The 19,817-nt window shown below is 66.2% G+C and overlaps 2 protein-coding genes and 1 long non-coding RNA gene across 5 annotated transcripts; all 3 read left to right on the top strand.

Annotated features, from left to right (window-relative positions):
- The first annotated feature begins 8,024 nt into the window (after positions 1-8,024).
- Positions 8,025-9,730, top strand: CIRBP (cold inducible RNA binding protein). Its single transcript, XM_087425894.1, is given in 7 exon segments — positions 8,025-8,472; positions 8,563-8,669; positions 8,774-8,912; positions 8,985-9,066; positions 9,141-9,261; positions 9,264-9,524; positions 9,526-9,730. Coding segments are annotated over 7 exon segments (870 nt in total). The 5' UTR covers positions 8,025-8,369; the 3' UTR covers positions 9,583-9,730.
- A 1,378-nt stretch (positions 9,731-11,108) lies between these two features.
- On the top strand, positions 11,109-11,963 carry LOC147912216 (uncharacterized). Of its 2 annotated transcripts, none has more exons than XR_015550248.1 (2): positions 11,109-11,598; positions 11,813-11,963. It is a non-coding gene; the product is annotated as an uncharacterized LOC147912216 (long non-coding RNA). The 2 variants fall into 2 exon arrangements; XR_015550247.1 differs by having other exon boundaries at positions 11,810-11,963.
- A 438-nt stretch (positions 11,964-12,401) lies between these two features.
- Positions 12,402-15,527, top strand: FAM174C (family with sequence similarity 174 member C). 2 transcript variants are annotated; one of them, XM_087425897.1, is made up of 3 exons: positions 12,402-13,224; positions 14,317-14,433; positions 15,133-15,527. In XM_087425897.1, coding segments are annotated over exons 1-3 (393 nt in total). In that variant the 5' UTR covers positions 12,402-12,949; the 3' UTR covers positions 15,134-15,527. The 2 variants fall into 2 exon arrangements, with proteins under 2 accessions (XP_087282023.1, XP_087282024.1); XM_087425898.1 differs by having other exon boundaries at positions 12,828-13,164.
- The last annotated feature ends 4,290 nt before the right edge of the window (positions 15,528-19,817 follow it).

Raw genomic sequence — 19,817 nt, 5'->3', positions numbered from 1 at the left:
GGGCAACGCGCCGCGAAACGGGCCTGACGTCACCGCGAGGCGGGCGCTCCGCCCGCCCCGGCCGCGCGTCAGAAGGCACAGGCCCCGCCCACCCCACCCGCGGACGTCTCATTGGTGGCCGCGCCTTTCGCTCCTCCGCGCACACCAATAGCAGCGCCGGGTTGCCACCCGGAGGGGGTGCTGCGGCGTGGCCCGGCTGAGTGCGCAAGCGCGGCGCGGAGGCGTGCCCCCCTCCACCCCCCCCCCTCAGCTGCTGGTTCGCAAGCTTGGGGGCGGGAGGCACGCCGAGGGTCTGACGGCGGCCGCGCCGGGACGGAAGAGGGGGTGTAGCTGAGGGTGCCGCACCTGGACCCCCCCCTCCCAGTACCGGCGCGCTCACGTGCACCGGTCTTCCACGTCCGAGCATTGCCCGCTGCCCCTTCCCCACGGCCGCGTGTGCGCGACCCCCGGGGTGGGAGAGCGCTGCAGCCCCCGGGATGGAGGAGGGCACTTGGACTGAGGCTTTGCCGAAGGAATAGGAGTTGGCCAAGTGTAGGAAGAGGGGCCCCAGCTGGGGGACACGGTGTGTGCAAAGGCCCTGAGACCGGAAAGCGGATGCATGGGGGGTGGCAGCCGGGAAGCCAGGTGGGGAGGATGAGGAAAAGGCGAAGGCAGGGACCCTGGAGGAGCAGGTGGAGAGAGCAGAGGCCAGAGCATCCAGGAGGTGGCTGGACGCCCTGCCTGGGCTTAGGAGCTGGCCTGAGGTGGGCCAGAGAGGCATCTCCCCTCTGGTTCACAGCGAGGTGGTGGGCAGGGGCCTGCAGGGAGCTGGGAACCTGGAGGGAGGAGAGAGAGTTGCAGATGCCCCTATGAGCCCCTGGCCAGCCTCTGGGCCAGGGGCAAGAAGAGATGAGGACCCGGGGGAGAGATAAGGGCACCAGGAAGTCCACTGCGGCCTGGCTGTGGCTCAGTTTTCCTCTGTCCACGCAAAGAAGGCAGCAGTCAGCGTGAACAGCAGTGGCTTTGCCACGTGGGGACGAGGGGAGCCCCAGCCTGGGCAGAGGGCTCGAGACTGAGGCAAGGGTCAGGGCTGGCGCTGTGGACACGCCTGCAGCCCAGGCTGGAGGCCTGGGTCCCAGTGGTGGCTCACAGGTGGGCCGCGCTCCTGGGGTGATAAGGCAGCTGTGGGCGGACAGGAGAAGGTCACTGGGGTCACAGCTTTCTGCTTGAGGTCAGAATCCCCCGGGCGTGGCCAAATGGGTAATTGGGGCTGACTTCAGGTTTCTGAAATGCCAAAGGCCGCGCTCAGGGGGTGGCTTGGGGTGGACAGCAGGGAGGAGCCAGGCCCCTGGCCGGGAGCCAGCAGGGGAGCTGGGAGTGAGCGCTGCCCTGGCTGGCCAGCTTCTGCACCCCCAGCACTGGGCAGGTGCCCTGGGCACAGCCGCCCCCACCTGCCTTCCTCTCCAGGCACCTTGGGAACAGGAGTTACCACGCCACTGCGGCCAAGGGCGCTGGGGCCCAACCCAGGAGTCTTGACTCCAGCCCCACCCACGGCCGCCCAGCCCTGGGAGGGCAGAGGACAGGCAGCCTCTAGTGTCACTAGGGCCAGGTGAGCAGCCCAGCCCGTGGGTGGGGGCGGGGCCGCTGTCACCTGGGGCCCTGCCTGGGCGACTGTCCTCCCACTGGGCCTCTGTCCCCCGCCATGTCTGCCTACCCCTCTGTCAAGTTCTCTTCTCCGTGCCCTTCTCTCTGTTTCTCTTTCTTTTTGTCCCCTTAGTCTCCGGGCCAGTCACTATTTCGCTCTGGGTCTCCATCTCTCTCTGGCCGCCTCCCTCTATTTTCGTCCGTCTCTGTCCCGCCGGCTCCTCCCCCGCCCCTCCCCCACTTCCGCCCCCTCCCCCACCCCGGCGCGCATTCCAGCCTCCACCCCGCCTCCCGCCCTTCCCTGGGGCCAGCTGCTGCTGCGTTGGGTGCCCAGGACGCAGGGAGTGGGCTTGCAAGGGGGTCAGAGGTCGAGAGCCGGCTGTGGGGGCCGGGGAGGGCACCCCCTGACCCCTCTGGAATGTGGGCGGGGTCCCCCGGGGGCAGGCGGAGCTGAGGGCCGAGACAGCTGGCTACAACTGCATTGCACACACCCCACACCCCAGACGCTGCCCGCAGGCCTGGAGAATCAACACAGCCCCAGACTGCCTCACAGGGCCCCTTAGAGCCCCAGACACACACCAAGGCGCAGACAGCCCTCAACAGTAAGCAGGCCGATACCAGTCGCCCCCTGAAGGCTGGGCTCCTGGCTCTGCAGCACCCCCACGCAGACACACCCCAAACCGGCCCCAGCCCACACTTTGCCACCATCACGACCTCAATCGACTGTGCGACCCTTGAAACGAACGGCGCCCCTGTTCTCACCCCGGGCCAAGACCTCCCATTAGAAAACCACAAAATTGAAAGTCACACCCGGCAGCCCGGACTCACATCCTCGGAGGCGCTGTGCCAACCCGAGGCAGCACGCTCCCCCAGCACGCCCCGTTGCTCTGGCCGCAGACACTGCCCACACGCCCATCACGTCCTCCTGGCTGCAGGCTCCCCCAGAGCGGAGCCCGGCTGATCTGAGCGGTGACAGGTGCAGGGGGGTGTGCACGCCCTCACTGCTCCATGGCTGTTGGGGACATGAAGAAGGGGGCCTTCTTTATGCTCACACACAATTCTCTGTGTGTCCTGCGACACCAGGAAAGATAAAAATGAAGAGCCAGGAGCTTCTCCTGTCACTGGCTGTCCTTCCCTCCCACACACTGACCCCAGGAAGTGCCGCTGCTATGCCCACTTCTCAGATGAGGCAACTGAGGCCCAGAGAGGGGCCTGGGCGCTGCCTACCTGCATAGCTGGGCACCTGGGCCGTGGCTGACCCCCAAGGGATGTATCTGCCTGCTCCGGGGTGGGGGCTAGGATGTGCGCACGTACCCACTGCATAGGGAGGTGTCTTCCCTGAGCCCCCCCCGCAGCTTCCCCAGAGAGGGGGCACTCGCTCTCCATTTGTGCCACGCCTGTGTTCCCTGGAGATGCCACAGCGCCAGGCAGGGGTCCCTCTGCACCCCTTTCTGCCTGCAGGGAGCCTGTGTGTGGGTGACATCCTGTGTGTGGTGCCAAGGTCGGGTGAGTGGACAGGGCATGGGTGGGGTCACCTTCTCCTGCCCCTGCAGGTGGGGGCTGTGGCCTTCAGCCCTTCCCCAGGTTCAGACACCCAGTGGGTCGCATGTCCCCAGCCTCCTCAAGGCAAGCCTTGGGGTTTTCATGAACCTGCAGGGGCCTCTGTGCATGTGCAAGCTCTGGCATTTCAGACACCTGGTAGGTGTCATATGCATGAATGCTTGTTCTTGTTGTGTGCTCACCCGTGCCTCAGTTTCCCTCAGTCCAAGGGGTCACCATCTGGGTCTCTCTGGAGCATCATGAGTAGGAAAGAGCAAACACACGTGTGACCCGAGGGGCAGGCACGTGGCTCCCACAGGCCTTCTGCCTGGCCACAGGTGGGCCTTGAGCACACGACGTGTGTGTCTCCATGTGTCTCCGTGTCCCACTCCACGGCCGGTCGAGTGTGCGTGCAGTTGGCAGGGACTGTGGTCACCAGCACGGCCCATTCATGGCCCGGCCTTGGCACTCCTGGGATGGGGGGGCCTAGGCAGGAGCAAAAGAGTGGCAGCCTCCGCCTTCCTGGGCTGTGAGTCACAGGGAGCGCTGCCAGGTGCCCCCTGCACTGCATCTGCATGTCCTCCCCCACCGTGGAGACCTCCTCCCAGGAACAGGAGGGACACTGAAGCCAGGGTGCAGCCTCATCTCGCTCCTCTGTGGACAGGCAGCTGAATCTCCTGTGTTCACAGCTGGCAGCCACCTGGGGCCTCCTAGAGACCTCAGAAGTCCCCACCTCCTGGTGCAGGTGTGAACTGGGAGGGGTAGTTGAACTCTTCCTCCTCTGGCTTCTGGCCTCCTGTAGCTCCCCACCGCCTTCGAAGGCACTGGCCGCTGCTGACACAGCATGCCTGCGTGCCACCCCAGGGGCGTGAGTCACACCACCAGCCATGAGCACATATGCTCTGGATATCCCGGCCCACCGGAGTCACGCACACCCAGCCCTGTCCCCGGCTGCTCCCACATCCACATCCCGATTATGCACACACTTTGGGGTCCACGCACAACCCCGTGTTCTTGCACGTGGGGCACCGTGCAAACATGTTCCCATGTGTGCGCATGCACGCACACACCTCGGCACCAGTTTGCGCACACACACAGATACGTGCGAGTTCCAGGCCCACACTTCCACACCCGTGCGCACATGCGCACAGCCCCATTTTCGTGTCCACACAAGCACCTGTCCCCAGGAATCCCTGTTTCTCCATCTCTGTACCCCGACGAGTCCCCTGCCGAGGGGCACACATGTGCACCACACCTGGCAACGCGCACGCACGCACATCCAGTCTCCGCTCCCCTCACTCTGGCTCTGGGCCCCGCGGATTTGGGCGAGGCGGGCGGGCTGGGGTCTCTGCAGGGCGGTCCCACTTCCCCGCCCCCGCCGGGCGGCCGCCAGGTGCACTGTCCCGGCTCCCGCCTGGCCGGCCGGGAGGGGGCGGTAATTACGCGGCCCCGGGGTCCCCCCTACACACGCGCCTTTCATCCTGGCCACGCCCGGCCCAGGCCCAGACGCTCATTACTGCCTCCCGCCCGGTCATTAGCCGGGGTCGGGGGAGGACCTGGCGTCCGGAGGGCCCGGCCCTGCCGGGAGGGCTGAGGGGCGGTGCGGGAGCGAGGTGGCCCCACCCCCGTCTCCATGGCGACACCGGCGCGGGGGCGGGGCGCCCGGCGCGGGGTGGTCCAGGAGGCGGGCGCCCCCTCCGCCCAGGCGGCCTCCTGGGGAGGGGCGATTTGTGAATGCGCCCACGGGGGACCTCCTGGCCTAATCCCAGTTCCCGCCAGGCAGGCGGCGAGCACCGCGTCCGGGCCGCGAATAGCAGCCTCGCCCCCGCCCGCAGCTATTTTGAGCCCCTTCCTCCCCCGCCACCCCCGGGCGCTCGGGCCGAGGCGCGGGGGCAGGCCAGGGGCCCCCTCCCACGCTGGGGCCCGCGGCCGGCGGTTGCACCGCGGGGCGGGATCCGGAGCCCCCAGCCAGGCTGACCGCGAGGCCGCAGCGCCCCCTCGTGTCGGCGGGGAGAGCGCGGTGCAGCGGCCTCGGCTGGAATGAAGGTGGTCCCAGCCCCGTGAGAGCGCCCCACGGGGACGCACGGCTCTGGTTCCACACCGAGTCACAGAGACACGCAGAAACACAGGTGCGAAGACAGATAACACACCTGAGACGCAAGCACAGAGTTCCCACACAAGGCCCGGTGCCGGCGCACCTGGCGACAGGTATCCACAGGTATGGGGCCACGCCATGATGGAACCCAGGACAGTCGTGGGTACACGTGGAGCCTGGTACCCAGCAACTGGCTCCCGTAGTAAACGCTTAATGAATGTGTGCCGGCGGGATGAATGAATGAATGAATGCACCAGGGCACTTCACAAAACCAGGAGAAGGCGGACTCAGAACCACAGAACCGTGGGGGCGGGGCGGGGGGCAGAGAGTGATAGGGCCGCCGCGGCTGCAGGGACCCCCTGGGCTAGGCTGGGGCGAGGAGCCGGCGCCTTAACTTTGCTGGGAGAGCAGATCAGAAAGGGTGGGCGGGCATTGCTCCTGGACTGGGCACGCCTGACCCCAGGCGCCGCCATGGGCGGCCAGCGGAAGGGGGGAGCTGAGCACCGATGTCTCTCTCTGCTCCTTTTAATAACCACCCTGCGTGAGTGGCTGACGCAGCAGCAGGCTGCTGCTGACGGGGAGTTGTAGGGGGGGCCGCGGCGTGGGGGGGCGAGGTGCAGAGGAGGCAGCCATGAGTCATGAGCGGCTGCTGGGGGAGAGGGGTCCCTGAGCCGAGGAGGAGTCCTAGGGACATTGTCACGGGAGACAGTGTCTCCCATGCCCTGCTGCATCAGCTTAGACCCACCTGAGAGTGGGGGAGAGTCTGAGGCCTGCAGTGGGGCAGGAACAAAGTGGGGGTGGGGGGGGTCTGTTCTCAAGTTCCCCTACCTCTTCTGCAGAGGGTCTGTCTTCTGAAGACTTTCTAGGGCAGGGCTATGGCTTGGGCCTCTGATCTGCGCAGGCAGGGGTCCCCACTAGCTTCTTCCATGCTCGGGGGAAGGCAGCAGGAGCTGAGGCCTGGGCAGGGGGCGAGTGATGGCCACAAGAGGGGCTCCCCAGGAGGAGCCGTGGGGGTGAGGATCTCTCTAAAGCTGGTTCTCCTGATAGGAAAGGTCTTGGGACCCCCCAGAGAGGGAAAGGACACAGGGGAGGAGCAAAGTGGCCCTGGGGCTCCCGTGGGTAGTGAGTGGGTTCTGGGTGTGCATAAGTAGGTGCTGGAGGGGGGCTGGAGTGCATGGGGGAGGGGAGGCCGAAGGCTGTGCTGAATGTTAGGGTGCAGTGGGGACTGGAGGGCTGGCGAAGCAGTGAGTTTGGGAGCCCAGGTGGGGGATCAGCCTGTGGTCTGGAGCAGGATGCACAAGTGTCTGGCCCGGTGAGTGTTGGGATGTGGACGCCTCTCCAGGTAAGGAGAAGTCAGAGTTGGGGTCGGAGTTAGGTGTGAGTGCGGGTTGGGGTTTGTAGGGAAACTGGGTCGGGTGAAGTTAGGATGCCCCAAAGTTGGGAAGCAGGAGGAATTGAGATCGTGGCAAATATTGGGGTCCACATACGTGAGGGTGTCTCAGGATGGGGTTTGGGTGGGATGTGCGGCCGATCGCGTGAAGTAGTGTAGTCATTCATTCATTCAGGATCGTTGGGGTCCTGCAGTCCTGAGTGCCGGTTATGTAGGCAAGTATATCATGACTGGGGTTAAAGTTCAGATGAAGTTGGGGTGTCTGAGAGCTGGGACTCGGGTGAGTGGGGGACTTGGATGAGGTCGCTATGTCGTCGATTGCTTGGAGCACAGCAAAGGTCGGGGTTCGAGCGACACCTGGGGTTCCCACGAGACTCGGACCCCTGGCAGCCGCGTCCGGCGGCCCTTTTGTTCCTCGCCGCAGACCGGGGGGCGGGCACGCGGAAGTGGGTCAGCCCCGCCCCGCCGGGCGCCGGCCACGCCCCCTGCACGCGGGCCGCGGGCTGCGGGCCGTGCGCGCCCCCGCCAATCACCGTGCCCGGCGCCGGAGCGCGGAGGGGGCGTGGCTGATGCAAGCCCCCCCGCCTCCAGCTCATGAATATGAGGCGCGGCCGCGGCGTCCGGGGCCAGGGATTGGCCGGCGCGGCGCGCAGGGCGGCGCAGGGGGGCGGGGCCCGGCGGCGTCGTACAAAAGGCCGGGCGCCAGACTGCCCCCCTCACTCGCGCGTTAGAAGGCTCGGGTCGTTGTGCTGCGCCGTCTTCCCGCCTGCGTCAGGGACCTGCCCGGCTCGGTGGTGAGGGCCCTGGCGGCGCCGGCTCCGCGAGCTCGGGGCGGCGGGCGGCCTGCGGCCGGCCGGACCAGGCGGGGCGGCGGCGGCACGCCCCTGGGCGGGGGCGGCGCCGGGGCGGGCCCGGGGTGGAGTGCGGCCCGCCGGCGGCGCGGGGCAGCGGGAGACCAGGCCGAGCCGCGGCCGGGGGGCGCCCCCTCCCCGGGCCGGACCCGCCTGTGACCGGGGCGCCGCCGCAAAATGGCGGCCGCGAGCGCGAGGCTGCGCCCAGCGAAATGGCGGGAGCGCCGAGGGCCCGGATGGAGTGGCGCAGGGCGCGCGCGGGGCGCATGCGCGCGGCGGGGGCGGGCCCGGGGCGGGGCCCTGCTCCCCGGTGTCCCGCTGGAGCCGTCCCAAGTTGGGGCCCGAGTCCGCGGCACCGGGCCGCCCCCTGGCCTGCGTTCCCGGATCGGTTGGGCGGAGGTTCCCCCCGCCTGTGGAGGGTCGGCCCAAGTCAGCAGCCGCCCCCAGCCCCAGCCCCCTACAGTGGTCCAAGCACTCTCTCCCCCCCCTGCTCCCCGATCCCGGTTGTGAGTGAGGCCCCCTCTTTGTGGGGGCGAGGCCCGAGGCGCCGTCAGCCGGTGGCCGCGGAGGCCGGTGCCTGCTTTCAGTGTACAGTCCCGAGCACCCCCCTGGGCGAAGATTTGGGGGCCTCCGTCTGGGCAGCGCCGCGGTGTGGCCCCAGTCTCGGGGGGCGGGGCTGGGCCCAGCCCAGGAAAGGAGCGAGGGACCCCGAGTGATCCGAGGAGTCTCTAACTCGTTTGAATCCAGCGCCAGGCGCGGGGTGGGCACGGTTCCGGGTAGGGGGGTGGTCGTCAGTGCCCCCGCGAGCACGCGCGGGGGTCCAGTACTCCGGAGGGTCAGCGAGCGCGCCGCGTGTCCGCCGCAGGCCGCCATGGCGTCGGACGAGGGCAAGCTCTTCGTCGGGGGGCTGAGTTTCGACACGAACGAGCAGTCGCTGGAGCAGGTCTTCTCCAAGTACGGGCAGATCTCGGAAGGTGAGGCCGGCCCGGCGGGCGGGCGGGTGGGTGGGTGGGCGGGCTGCCCCGGGGGGGGCGCGCTCCATCTCAGGCTCTCTCCTGGCGCAGTGGTGGTCGTCAAGGACAGGGAGACACAGCGGTCGCGGGGCTTCGGGTTTGTCACCTTTGAGAACATCGACGACGCTAAGGACGCCATGATGGCCATGAACGGGAAGGTGAGGGGCGGCCCGGGGGTCCGGGGTCGCAGGGCGGGAGCCCCCCCCCCCCCCCCCCCCCGACAGGGGGGCGCAGAGGCTGACCCTGCTCCTCTGGTCCGCAGTCTGTGGACGGGCGGCAGATCCGAGTGGACCAGGCCGGCAAGTCCTCCGACAGCCGGTCCCGTGGCTACCGCGGCGGCTCTGCCGGCGGCCGGGGCTTCTTCCGCGGGGGCCGCGGCCGGGGTCGCGGCTTCTCCAGAGGTGAGCGCGCGCCTGGGGGCGCGGTGGGCACCGCTGGCAGGAGCTGGCGCTCACTTTGGTCCTTGTCTGCAGGAGGTGGGGACCGGGGCTACGGGGGCGGCCGGTTCGAGTCCAGGAGTGGGGGCTACGGGGGCTCCAGAGACTACTATGGCAGGTGAGGCCGCGGGCCTGGGGCGCGGGGCCCGGGGGCGGACGGGTGCACTCAGCGCCCACCTGTGTCCTCCGCAGCCGGAGTCAGGGCGGCGGCTACGGCGAGCGGAGCTCGGGCGGGTCCTACAGGGACAGCTACGACAGCTACGGTAAGTGGCGCTCCCGGGGCCTGCGGCGGGAGCTCAGCCAGCCTGGGCCTGCGCGAGTGACGCTCAGACCTCGTCGCTGCGCGTGCCCGTAAGGGCCGAGTCTGCCCTCTCGGGTGTCTGGGCCAGCAGCTATGTCGCCACCGAACATAGGACACAACCAGATGAGCGAGCAGGAGAGGGAGAGCGAGGGGCGCACCGAGCGGGCAGCCTCAGTGCATGTGTGGCCCGCCCTGCCCCCGTGGGGGGTTGGTGGCTCCGGCCCTGCGAGTCCTCCAGGTCTGGCCCCGGGAGTGGAATGCTGCCTCTGGTCTCGCGCCTCGGTGCCTTTACACTGTGCCTGCTTCTTGTTCTCAGCTACACACAACGAGTAAAAATCCTTGCTGCTCGAGATCGTCCTTCCATTGGCTGTATATTTAAAGATTTTGGGAGCTTCGCTGAACCGTTAATGTGTAGTGACCACATCTCCCTGCACCCCACTTTTGTAGTTCTCTCGGTTCTCATCTTGTCAAACAGCCTGACTGCTGCAGACCCCCATGGCCCCCTCACTAGATTTTTCATTCTAAGGAAGCGCTGTCCCTTTCCAAGGCTTTTAAAAACGTTTTGGAGAGCACTTCAGATTTTGTTTTTTTCCCTTTACCGTGAGCCATGAGTGTTTAGAAGATCATCGGGGGTCATGTGGGTTTGTTTTACTTTAGGCTGTGTTGCCTTTTTGGTTCCTTTTTTCAGTGGGCTTGGTCCTGTGAACTTGAGGGCCCCGATTCGTTTCTCTTTGAGATCGAACGGATTCTGAATCCCTTCTCATTCGGAAGCTGAGGGAGCTGGGGCTTTTTCCACCTCCGTGTCCCGTTTCTGAGGGTAGCGTGGTAGGACCACCCGGGGCAGCAGCAGAGGCGCCCCACTGCCCCAGGTCCGGCCTGGACGGCCCGTGCGTGCTGTGTGACCCACAGTAAATGGGCAGATGTCCTCGGAGAGGTTCTGGAAACTGTTTATTTATATTGTCCTTTTTTACTGGAAGACGTATGCATATGCCATTGCTGTTGTATTTGAAGTGGGTAAGGAATCCTTGTACGCAGTTTTCTTTGGCTTTACGAAGCCGATTAAAAGACCGTGTGAAACGAACCTTGCTCTGACAACTGCCCTTTCATTGCACAGCACGCTCCCTGCTGCGGGCTCGCGCAGTCCGCCCTGGGCAGAGAGGGCAGCTTGAGAAGTAGGTCTGCAGGCCCTGCCGGGGCCCGCGGAGAGCTAGACGAGGAAGGCAGAGTCAGGTGACGCTGGCTGGGCCCCTGGTGACAGCTGACTGCCACGGGTCCCCATTAGATGAGCAGGCGGGTGACGGGATGGGCAGCTCGGACCACAGGACAGCCCCGGGAGGCTTCTGGTGGAGGAAGCCAGAGGGCTCGACGGGGCGGGCAGCTTAGCCGAGACGGTGGACACACGGGCACCTGACGCCGACCCGGACGGGACCACCTTAGTCTAGAGGCAGGCCAGAACGGATGGCAGCCGAGTCCCTGGGCGACCCCAGACTGATCTATCAGTAGCTAGTTCTGCTGTTGCTTCACAAGTTCTGAGCGTTCTCTGCTAGCCTGTGGAAGCTGCAGCCTCGGAGGACAGAAGTGTTGTGCGCCCAACAGAGCCTCTGAGACGCGAGCCGCTCCCTTGGCTAGCTCTTTGTGGAAATAGCCCTGTAATTGAGGTAACGCCCTTTGCTCGTGTCCGCATCCCCCTCTTGTCGAGAGCTCGTTTGAAAGTAATGTACCCGGGGAGAGTTCCTTTGACTGTTTTTTGCTTTTGTATTTTTTTTTTTTCAATCAAGTTAGAAGTAAAGTCAGACCCTGGCCATTTGCCCTTCCCGCCTGCGGCCAGGGGAGCGGCCCGGGCAGTCCCATCTCACGAGTAGGTTCGATCCGTAAGCAGGATTGGAGACCCTGAATGCCCTGCCTTTTGGCTTTTTGTTCCTGAGTTGACAGTCTTTTCCGAGCTCCCCCAGTCATGCTCCTTACAGCTTTCTCATGTCTGTTGCCACCGTGTGTTTTTGCCCAGAGCCCACGCCGCACTAAGCAGCTCCATCCCCACTGGGAAGTGGCTCTGCTTACGGGTGGACAGAGGCACAGGCCGCCCTGGGCACGCCGGCTGGGACAGCCCCGAGGACTAGGAGGCCCTCCCAGGAGCTGTGGATGGTTTCGGGGGAGGCGGGGAGGGGCAGCTGCCAGCGAGGCCAGGATGGCAGGGTAATGCTCCTTTGCTTTGGCAGGTTGAAGGGAAGCCAGTGTGACTTGGAAGGGTGGCCTGAAGGCAGCGATGACCTGGGGTCAGCGTCCCAGGAGGGACTTCACCTGGGAGCAAGAGTCAGAGACGCAGCCACCTGCCCTCGAGGCCTGTCACCTGTAAGTGCTTTACCCGGTGGGTGATGTGCGGCCCTTTGGCCCTGGCAGTGCCCGGCCCTTCTGGTGGGTTCTCTCCTGGGCCCTGGCAGTGCCGGGCCCTTCCGGTGGGTTCTCTCCTGGTCTCCTGCCCAGTGGGCCCCAGCGGGGGGCAGTGTTGTTTGTGCCTCCAGGTGGAGCCAGCTCTGTTTCCCTCATTGCCTGGTCTTTCCAGCAGGTGCTTCGTGACGAGGCTGGGGCGTGGGGCTTCTAGTCGCTCCAGGAGGATGGCTATGTGGTGGCTGCACGGTGGCCAGTCCTCACCCACAACAGCGTGACAGGACGTGGAAGTCGGATTGGAATAAAGGACTGGTGTGTCTACCCAGAAATCCGACTCTGGTTTGGGGTGTGGCTGTGAGGGTGGGCCCCTGATCCTCGGGGAAGCTGCGTGGGACGAGGTGGGGGACGTCCACTAGGGAAAGCCCTTTTGGACCTTTGTTCCTGGCATGAGCTGGACCCAAACCATTGACCAGCGGGTCATTTCATTGTCCTTTCGGCCACTTGTCTTGGGGTCCGAGGGACATAGCCTGAGAGGAGGAGGAGGTCTCTGGGCCCCTCATCTGAGGTGGGCATCGTCTCCCAGGGCCCTGGCCGAGGTCTCGGCAGAGTGACCCCTGGGCATCTTCCTCTGTGCCGCCCTGCAGGCTGAGTTCGCTTCCCCGTCTTGGGGTGCAGAGCGTTGGAGTTGAGCCCTGGTTGTGCTGCCTTGGGCCCTGGGCAGGTCACTTCGACTGCCACGGGGTGGGGCAGACGGTGGTAGGGCGTACAGGACCCAGTCGCTAAGCTTGGTCAGGACGGCGACGTGGCCAACTTTTTCCACCGGTTAGGTCTGCTGGGTCCTGGCTCGGCGAATGCCAAATTCTCTGGCCCACGGGACACGGGGGCCGCCTCTCGGGGACGGCCCAGGCCACAGCAGGGACACTTTGCTGGTCCCACCGGCCCCCGGGGTGCACAGGGGCTGGGAGGACAATTTCCGACCGACTGCAGGAAGCACGGAGCAAGAACAGCATTTCCGGGCCCGGACGGGAGGGAGGCCTGGGGTGCGGCGCCGAGCCGTCCTGCGTGGCCGGGCCTCGCCTCCGCTGTGCGCCCCGGGGCGGGGACCCTGCGGCCCGCCGTCCGCCTAGCAGGGGCCTTCGCGCTCCGGGCGGGGAAACGGTGCAGCCGGGCGGCGCGGAGCACGGTGGGAAGTGGCCGGGGGCGGGACCGAGCGTTTCCGGACAGCAGGCCCCGCCCCCGTGTCCCATTGGCCAGCACCGCCCCCGCGCCAGTGAGTGACAGGCGGGGCGGGCGCAGCCTCCGCTTCCGCCTGGCCATGGGGCCGCGTGAGCTGCCGCCGCCGCTCCTGCTGCTACTGCTGTTGCTGCCAGCGCTGCTGTGCGGAGGCCAGGAGACCACGTCTTCGCGCCCCGCGCAGACCACGCTCTCGTCGCCGCCCGCCGCGAGGAACGGGAGCCAGCCGGGCGCGCCGCACAACGGCACGCACCCGCAGCCGCCGGCCGCCTCGGGCTCGCCGCTGTTGCGCTCCTTGTACGTGCTCACGGGCCTCTGCGGCCTGGCCGCGCTCTACTTCCTCATCCGGGCGTTCAGGTGCGTCGGGCGCACGCCGCCGCCGCCGCCGCCGCCCTGGCGCGGCCAATCAACGCGCGCCTCGCGCCTCACGTGCTGGGGCGCGAGAGCCCCGCCCCCCCGGAGCGGGCGGGGGCGAGCGGCGCGTGGTCGTTACGTGGCTGTGTGGGTGGTCACGTGACGCCCCCGCTGGTTTATGAGGCCGCGGCGCAGGTACGGGTTTTGCAGACGGGGCCGCTGCGGGTGGTGCTGCCCGCTTGTGTCGCTGGCTGCTGTACCCACCCCCCCCACAGGATTATTGGTCTGTGTTGCGCCACTTCTCCTGCCCGGCGGCGGTGAGCGCGGCCCCCGCCGACCCCAGCGGGGTCTCGACCGCGCCGTCAGCCTCCTCCGCTTTGATTAGTCTCCGCAGCCGGGGAGGGGAGCGGAGTTGGGGGCCAGGCTGGAGCCCGCCCCAGCGCTGGCCAAGATGGGTCTCCGTGGTCTCCCGTGCTCCCCTAAGAGTGAGAACTTCTTCCTTTCCGCGGCCTGCACGCCCTGCCCGGGTCAGGCCGCCGTGGCGCCCTGCGCAGGCCCCTGACCTCCGCGTTGGCATCCTCTCTGGGGCTGGCCAGAGGTGTGACGCCTTTGTGGCACAGCTGCCCACGTGCAGACGCTGTCCAGGGGCCCTTCTGTCCTTCACTGACGCTCCTGTGGGTGCCCAGCTCTTTTCTCTCTTACGAGTCTGCTGCTGCAGCCGCCGCAGAGGGAGCCTCTTCTCTTCCTACTGGGGGCGGGGCGGGGGGCTTCTGTGAGACAGTCCTCCATTCGATGTCGCTGGCAGACCCTCACCGCGTTTCTGAGACGCCACGTTGTTATCAGTAAAGCAGAATAAAGCACTCTCTCGAGGGTTCCTGGCCCGGGGGTCTCCGCCCGGGGTATTTGCTTCCTGTTAATGAGAAGAGAGCAACAAATTGTTGTGACCGTTATGACGCCAAAGAAACGCGCTCTTAGACCAGGGAGCTTCGCAACAAGGGTTGGGGGTCGGGCAGAGGAGGCTGAGTGCCGGGACTGGGGGGGGCAGGGGGAGCAGGACCGGCTGAGACGGCCCTGAGCGCCTGGGCCTGCTTCCAGGTTGAAGAAGCGGCAGCGGAGGAGGTACGGCCTCCTGGCCAACAGCGAGGACCCCACGGAGATGGCCTCGCTGGACAGCGACGAGGAGACAGTCTTTGAGACCAGGAATCTGAGATGGTAGCGCAGCCCTACCCCCCCCCCCCCTGCAGGGGGCTCCGCCTCGGGGGAGCTGTGGGGGGCAGGGCTGGAGAGGCGGGAAGACTCCCAACCCATGAGGTAGTTGGTCATCACAGGGCACGGCGCGATCGGGCCTGGAGCACTGGCTTGGCAGTCACTAGCTGTGTGGCCTTGGGCAAGGCGCTCCCCCTCACGCGCCCAGGCCTCAGTTTGCTATTTTTTTAAGATGGGAGTGGGCCACAGCGCTTGAGTCTGGGCCCAACGGTGAAGGCAAGATCGATGTCAGAGATGGAGAATTAGTTGCTGGGTGCTGCTGAGGGGGCCCCGGAAGAGCACCTCAGGCACAGGGCTGCAGGGAGCAGAGCTGGCAAAGGGGGAGCAGACAGGGACGGCCTGTTCAGCTCCAGCGTATTGGGGGGGTGCCGGCAGGAGGCGGCGAGACCAGGGTATGGTTCTGACTTCCCGAGCTACCCGAGGGAGGTGCCGGTGTGATTTGGGAACTCCTCTGGCTCCCCACCTCTATTGGCGGGGGGGATCCCCTTTCTCTGCGCCAGCTGAGGGAGGTGGACCTGGGGCCCGGGCTGCGCAGGTTAGAGCTACTGCTGCCCTTTAGGAGGGGGAGCCTCAGGCACACGCAGGGGCAGGGGAGCGGGCGGGCCCCTCAGTCCACGCCTCTCACACCTGTCCCTCATCTTCCAGATGCTCAGGGCGAGGAGGTGGCGTTTTCAGCCGTCCTGGGGGAAGAACAGACACAGGGCCTGTGCCCGGTGCCTGGCGCACCCCGTGATTCTCCTGCCGGCTTTGCTGCACCCTGAGAGCTCGTGTGGGGCCTGCCCAGCCTGCCCGAAGCCGCTTCAGTCCCCAGTTGGACGGGACACCCAGGATGCCAGGCAGAAGCCAGAGAGGCCCTGGCAGGCCTCCCAGGACTGAGGCCCCTCGCTGGACCGTGACTCGGGCTGCTCACCCTCCCCCGGGGGCTGCAGCTGCCCTGAGCTGAGGGGCCGGTCTGGGAGCACCTTCCCCCTGGGCTGGGGACAATAAAGGCACCAGTGGCTCTCGAGTTGGCCCCCAGCTCCCCACTGGGCCAGACCCGGCGTCTTGGCTCACGTCCTTGGGGCGGGGGGGCAGCAGAGCGGGGCTCCATCCTGGCCTGACTTCTCCCACCTGTGACCAAGCTGGCTTCTTCGGCCTTGCCCCCAAGTGTCCAGACAGTCCAGTGGGGGATCCTACGAGCTAGACGGAGAGGTGGGGGAGACCTGCCCACACCTGCCTGGAGAAGCTCTGCTGGTCATTGTTTCTGGGTCGAGACAGAACTCATTCATCCGTCGAAGTCCTTGCTTGAGGGCGTTCCTCTGTGCTGTTTTCAGCCTGGGGTTCTCAAGGGCCAGATCCTCTGGGATCCTTGTCTTGCCACACTCATACCATCAGCACCTTTGGGGGCGTTTCTCAAGGAGCCCTAAGGATGTAGTGTAGGGGAGCTGGAGCTTCCTGCAGCCTGAGGACCCCTGTGCCCACCATGTTCTCCCCCGTGAACCTCATGTGGAATCATTAGTGAACCTGAGCCCCCATCCTGGGCATCAGAGCACCTGAGGCCTCATGGGACACCTGAGCCCCCATCCCAGGCCCCTGATCTCCATCCTGGCACCTGAGCCCCCATCCTGGACACAGGACCCCCACCCCGGGTACCTGACTTCCATCCTGGTACCTGAGCCCCCATCCTGGACACGGGACCCCCACCCTGGGTACCTGACCTCCATCTGGGCACCCGAGTCCCATCCCCTGGCGCTGGACCTGCATTGGAGCACTTGAACTGCCATCGTGGGTATCTGAGCTGCGTGGGGACATGGGAACCCCCATCCCCTGCGAGGGGCTCGATGGGTTCTTCTGGGGTCCTTGTTTTCCCTGTAAGTTGCTGTTTCTGGGCAGAGTCCTCCCCCGTCACCTGTAGGTTTGGAGGGGAGGGGGCTGGCTAGTGGTGCCGGGAGCCTGGGGTCTCCCTCAGGCCACCGACCAGACACGACAGCCATGTCATTAGGAGGAGCCGCCACCAGGTGGCAGCCATGCGCCACTGGCCGGCTGGGCCCAGGTGTGGCCTGAGCCTTCTCCCCAGAGCTAAACGTGGTCCAGGTAGAGAAGTAGGTCCACGTAGGGCCGGATTTCTCACTCTCTTGAGCCCACTTTGTATCCTTGTCCACCGTGGGAGGGGCCAGCCTGCTGCCCACCTGGGAGCCATTGGCTCTTGGGGCCATCCACCCCTCAGCCCGCTGACCTTCCCTGCTGCCCTGAGCCTGGGTCCCTGCCCACCAGCAGGGTGCAGAAGAGCTGTCTCTGTCGGGGTCAGCTGCTCACCCCCTTGTCTAGCCAAGGTCGTTTGCACTGCTCCCCAGTCTGCTTCTTGAGAGCCTCTATTGGCTCCCCAACCCCAAGTTTGCTCACACTGCCCCTTATTCCTCTGGTGTCCAGCTGCCGCCTCCAGGAAGTCCTCCCTCACTGCTCCTGCTTTTTTGGGAGGGTCATGCCCTGAGGGGCCAGCAGTCTTCCAGGGAAGTTGAGGTGAGGCCAGAGTCTTTGGGAGGCCTCGAGAAGTCACTCCTAGGTGAGCCTGTCCCTCGGGCTCTGGTTGTTGTCTCTCTGTATCTTCCCCCTGTGGATCTCTCTTTGTCTCTGCGTCTCTTTCTCTGAACGCCCCCTGCCCCCTGTTGGTGTCTGTCTATGCTGCTCCTCTTCCTCCATCTCCGTCTGTCTTTCTCTGTCTGTTCCTTTCTCCGTGTCCGACCCGCTGGGACACGTTTTTAGCCGGCGCGCAGCCCCGGCCCGGCCCCCGTCTGTAATCTGCGTCCCCTTCCCAGAGCTCTGAACGCTGTCTCCAGCTTCAAAAGGCACGTTAATTACTCTAATGAGGTCAGGAGAGACCCGCGCTCTGCCGACTGGATCCGGGAACTCGCTGCCCACCCCCGTCGGCGCGGAGAGTGCCCGCCGCCTCCGGCCCAGCGCCCATCAGCGCCCGCGTGGGGGGCGGCAGCCGGTGGCCCCACCGAGGTTAACGCGCCGGGAGCGGGACGCTCTCGTGGCCAAGAGCCGGGCGCGGGGCTGTGGGCGCGGGAGGAGAGGCCACGGGTCCCGCCGCTCCAGGGCCGCGTGTGCGCACTGGCGAGCCCGGGAGGGCCTTCCGGCACCTTCAGCCACCTTGCCACTGCCTTGCAGGCACAACCACACACATGGCCACAAGGCCGCGTGACACACGACACCGACAGTCACGCACGCAGGGTGGACGCGGGACCCACGAGCACAGGCCTGCACGCGCGCGCACACACGGGTGTCGCCTAGAGCCCACCCCAAGCCCGGGGCCAGGTGGCGGTGTGCAGACCTGGCGCCTTGAGGCCCCTCCCCCTCCTCCGTCCCCATGGGCCGTGCCCACTGGACACGCAGCGAACCGGTCCCCTGGGCTGGGGGCCTCGCTGTGCCCCCCGTTCTCCATCCCGGGAATGGGGGCAGCTGGGAGCTGGAGAAGCTGCATGCCTTGGCTCATGAAAGGGGGGGCTTGTGGCCGGCCTGCCTCGGGCCGGTGGCCGGCCGTGGTGGTCGAGGCGAGGCGATTTCCTGGAAGATGGGAGGCTGCTCTGCTGGTCCGACATGCCCAGTACCCAGCAGAGCCCCGTCCCACCACCTGGGGTCAGCAGGCGGGGCGGCTGTGGCCTCCCTGGGGTTCCCAGGACCCCTGACTCCTCTAGGCCCCCCAGCGCCCCATCTCATCCTCTCTGGGGTTTCTGAGCTGCAGCCCCCCACTTCACGCGGCCTTCGGTGGCCTGGTCCCAGGCGAGTGTGCCCGTGCAGGTGCCCAGGTGCAGCTCTGAGAGGCTGCAGAGGTGCACTGCCCAGGATAGTAGCCACGGGGGCCTCTCTATACGCAAACACGCGAATTAAGAGTACGGGAAGCTCGCAATCCTGTTCCTCGTGGTACTGGACACACTTCTCATGCCCAGGAGCCACGGGAGCTGCTGGCGCCTGTTTTGGACAGCCGTGGTCAAGTCCCCAGACTGGCGGGTGGTCGCCATGGGAGGACAGGGTCTGTGTCCAGGCTCTGAGGCTGGGAGGGTGGGAGGGGAGGAGGGAAGGTAGGAAGGGAGAAGAGTGAGGAGGAAGGAGGGAGAGGCCGGAGGGGAGGAGGGTGGGGAAGAGGAAGGGAGGAGGGAGAGGTGGGAGGGGAGAAGAGAGGGAGGAGGGAGAGGGAGGGAAGGAGGGAGGAGGGAGGAGAGGAGAGTAGGGAAGAGAGACAAGAGGGTGGGAAGGAGGGAGGGTGGGAAGGAGAGAAGGGAGACAGGTGGGGAGGAGAGTAGGGACAAGAGAGGAGGGTGGGGAGGAGGGTGGTGAGGGCAGAAGGGAGGGGAAATAGCAGGGATGGGGCGCCTGTTCCGGAGGTCGGGGGCTGGGGTGGGGGGTGCAGGAGTCTTGAGTGGGGGCTGAGATTTCAAGGGCCTGGCTGGACACTGGACACGAGAGTGGGAATTTTAATTCATCAGCAAGATAAGGGACACATTTTCATTTTCAGTGACAACTATCGACAGCTTCGGGCCTCTCCCTGACACCCCCGCTCTCTGGCCCCGGCTCTAGTGAGGACTCACCCCAGCCTGGCTCTGACCGGCTTTGACCAGGACCAGTGGAGCCCCAACCCGCGGAGGCCCCACCCTCCCCGCGACCCCTTCCCCGCCTGGTCCCCGCCCGGCGGAGCTGGGGCTTCTGAAAACCGCCAGCGGGTTTGGTCCAATTTATTCTGTAATGAGAAATTTCTCCCCGAATATTTTTAGCTTTCTCCGCAGCCCTGTGGACTTTGAAGGCTGAGGGACACTGGACGCTGATTCTGAGCCCTGGGGACTCGCCCTTCGGGCCAGGGTGGTGGGCAATGGGTGGGGGGTGTGGGTCAGGGGCCAGTGGGCGGCGGGTCAGGGGTCAGAGGCCCGTGGGCGCGGGCAGCAGGGCTGGGCCAGGGGCGCTGGGCACAGCCTAGGGGCTGGACGTGCGCCTGGCCCGGGCAAGACCCTCCTGGAGATTGGGGCAGACCCTCGAGCCCAAGAGTGTAGACCAGGAGGGATGTGGACAGACCCCTGTCCGGAGTCTGAGCCTGGGGCTGACAACGACCCTGGATGACCCCTGACCCTGACTGAGCCTTGAACCCAAGACTGACCCCTGTCCCAAGCGTGAGCCTGCTGTCTGACCTTTGACTCCAGAATGACCCTTGGGCTCAGCTGATCCCTTGCCGCTGAGCCTGGAGGCTGGGACGGCCACCAGCCGTGGGAGGAGACAGGGCCTCTTGGGTGCCCACAGCCGCCCCCCATGGGGCAGGGGTCCCGGTGAGCAGCGGGGCAGCTGTCCCCGCGCCCCCACCC

The sequence above is a fragment of the Ceratotherium simum genome, chromosome 39, assembly GCF_057802395.1.
Source record: "Ceratotherium simum simum isolate JZ-2026a chromosome 39, ASM5780239v1, whole genome shotgun sequence".
Lineage (NCBI taxonomy): Eukaryota > Metazoa > Chordata > Mammalia > Perissodactyla > Rhinocerotidae > Ceratotherium > Ceratotherium simum.
The sequence above is the reverse complement of the archived record's forward strand: the minus strand, read 5'-3'. Positions and strand labels throughout refer to the sequence as shown.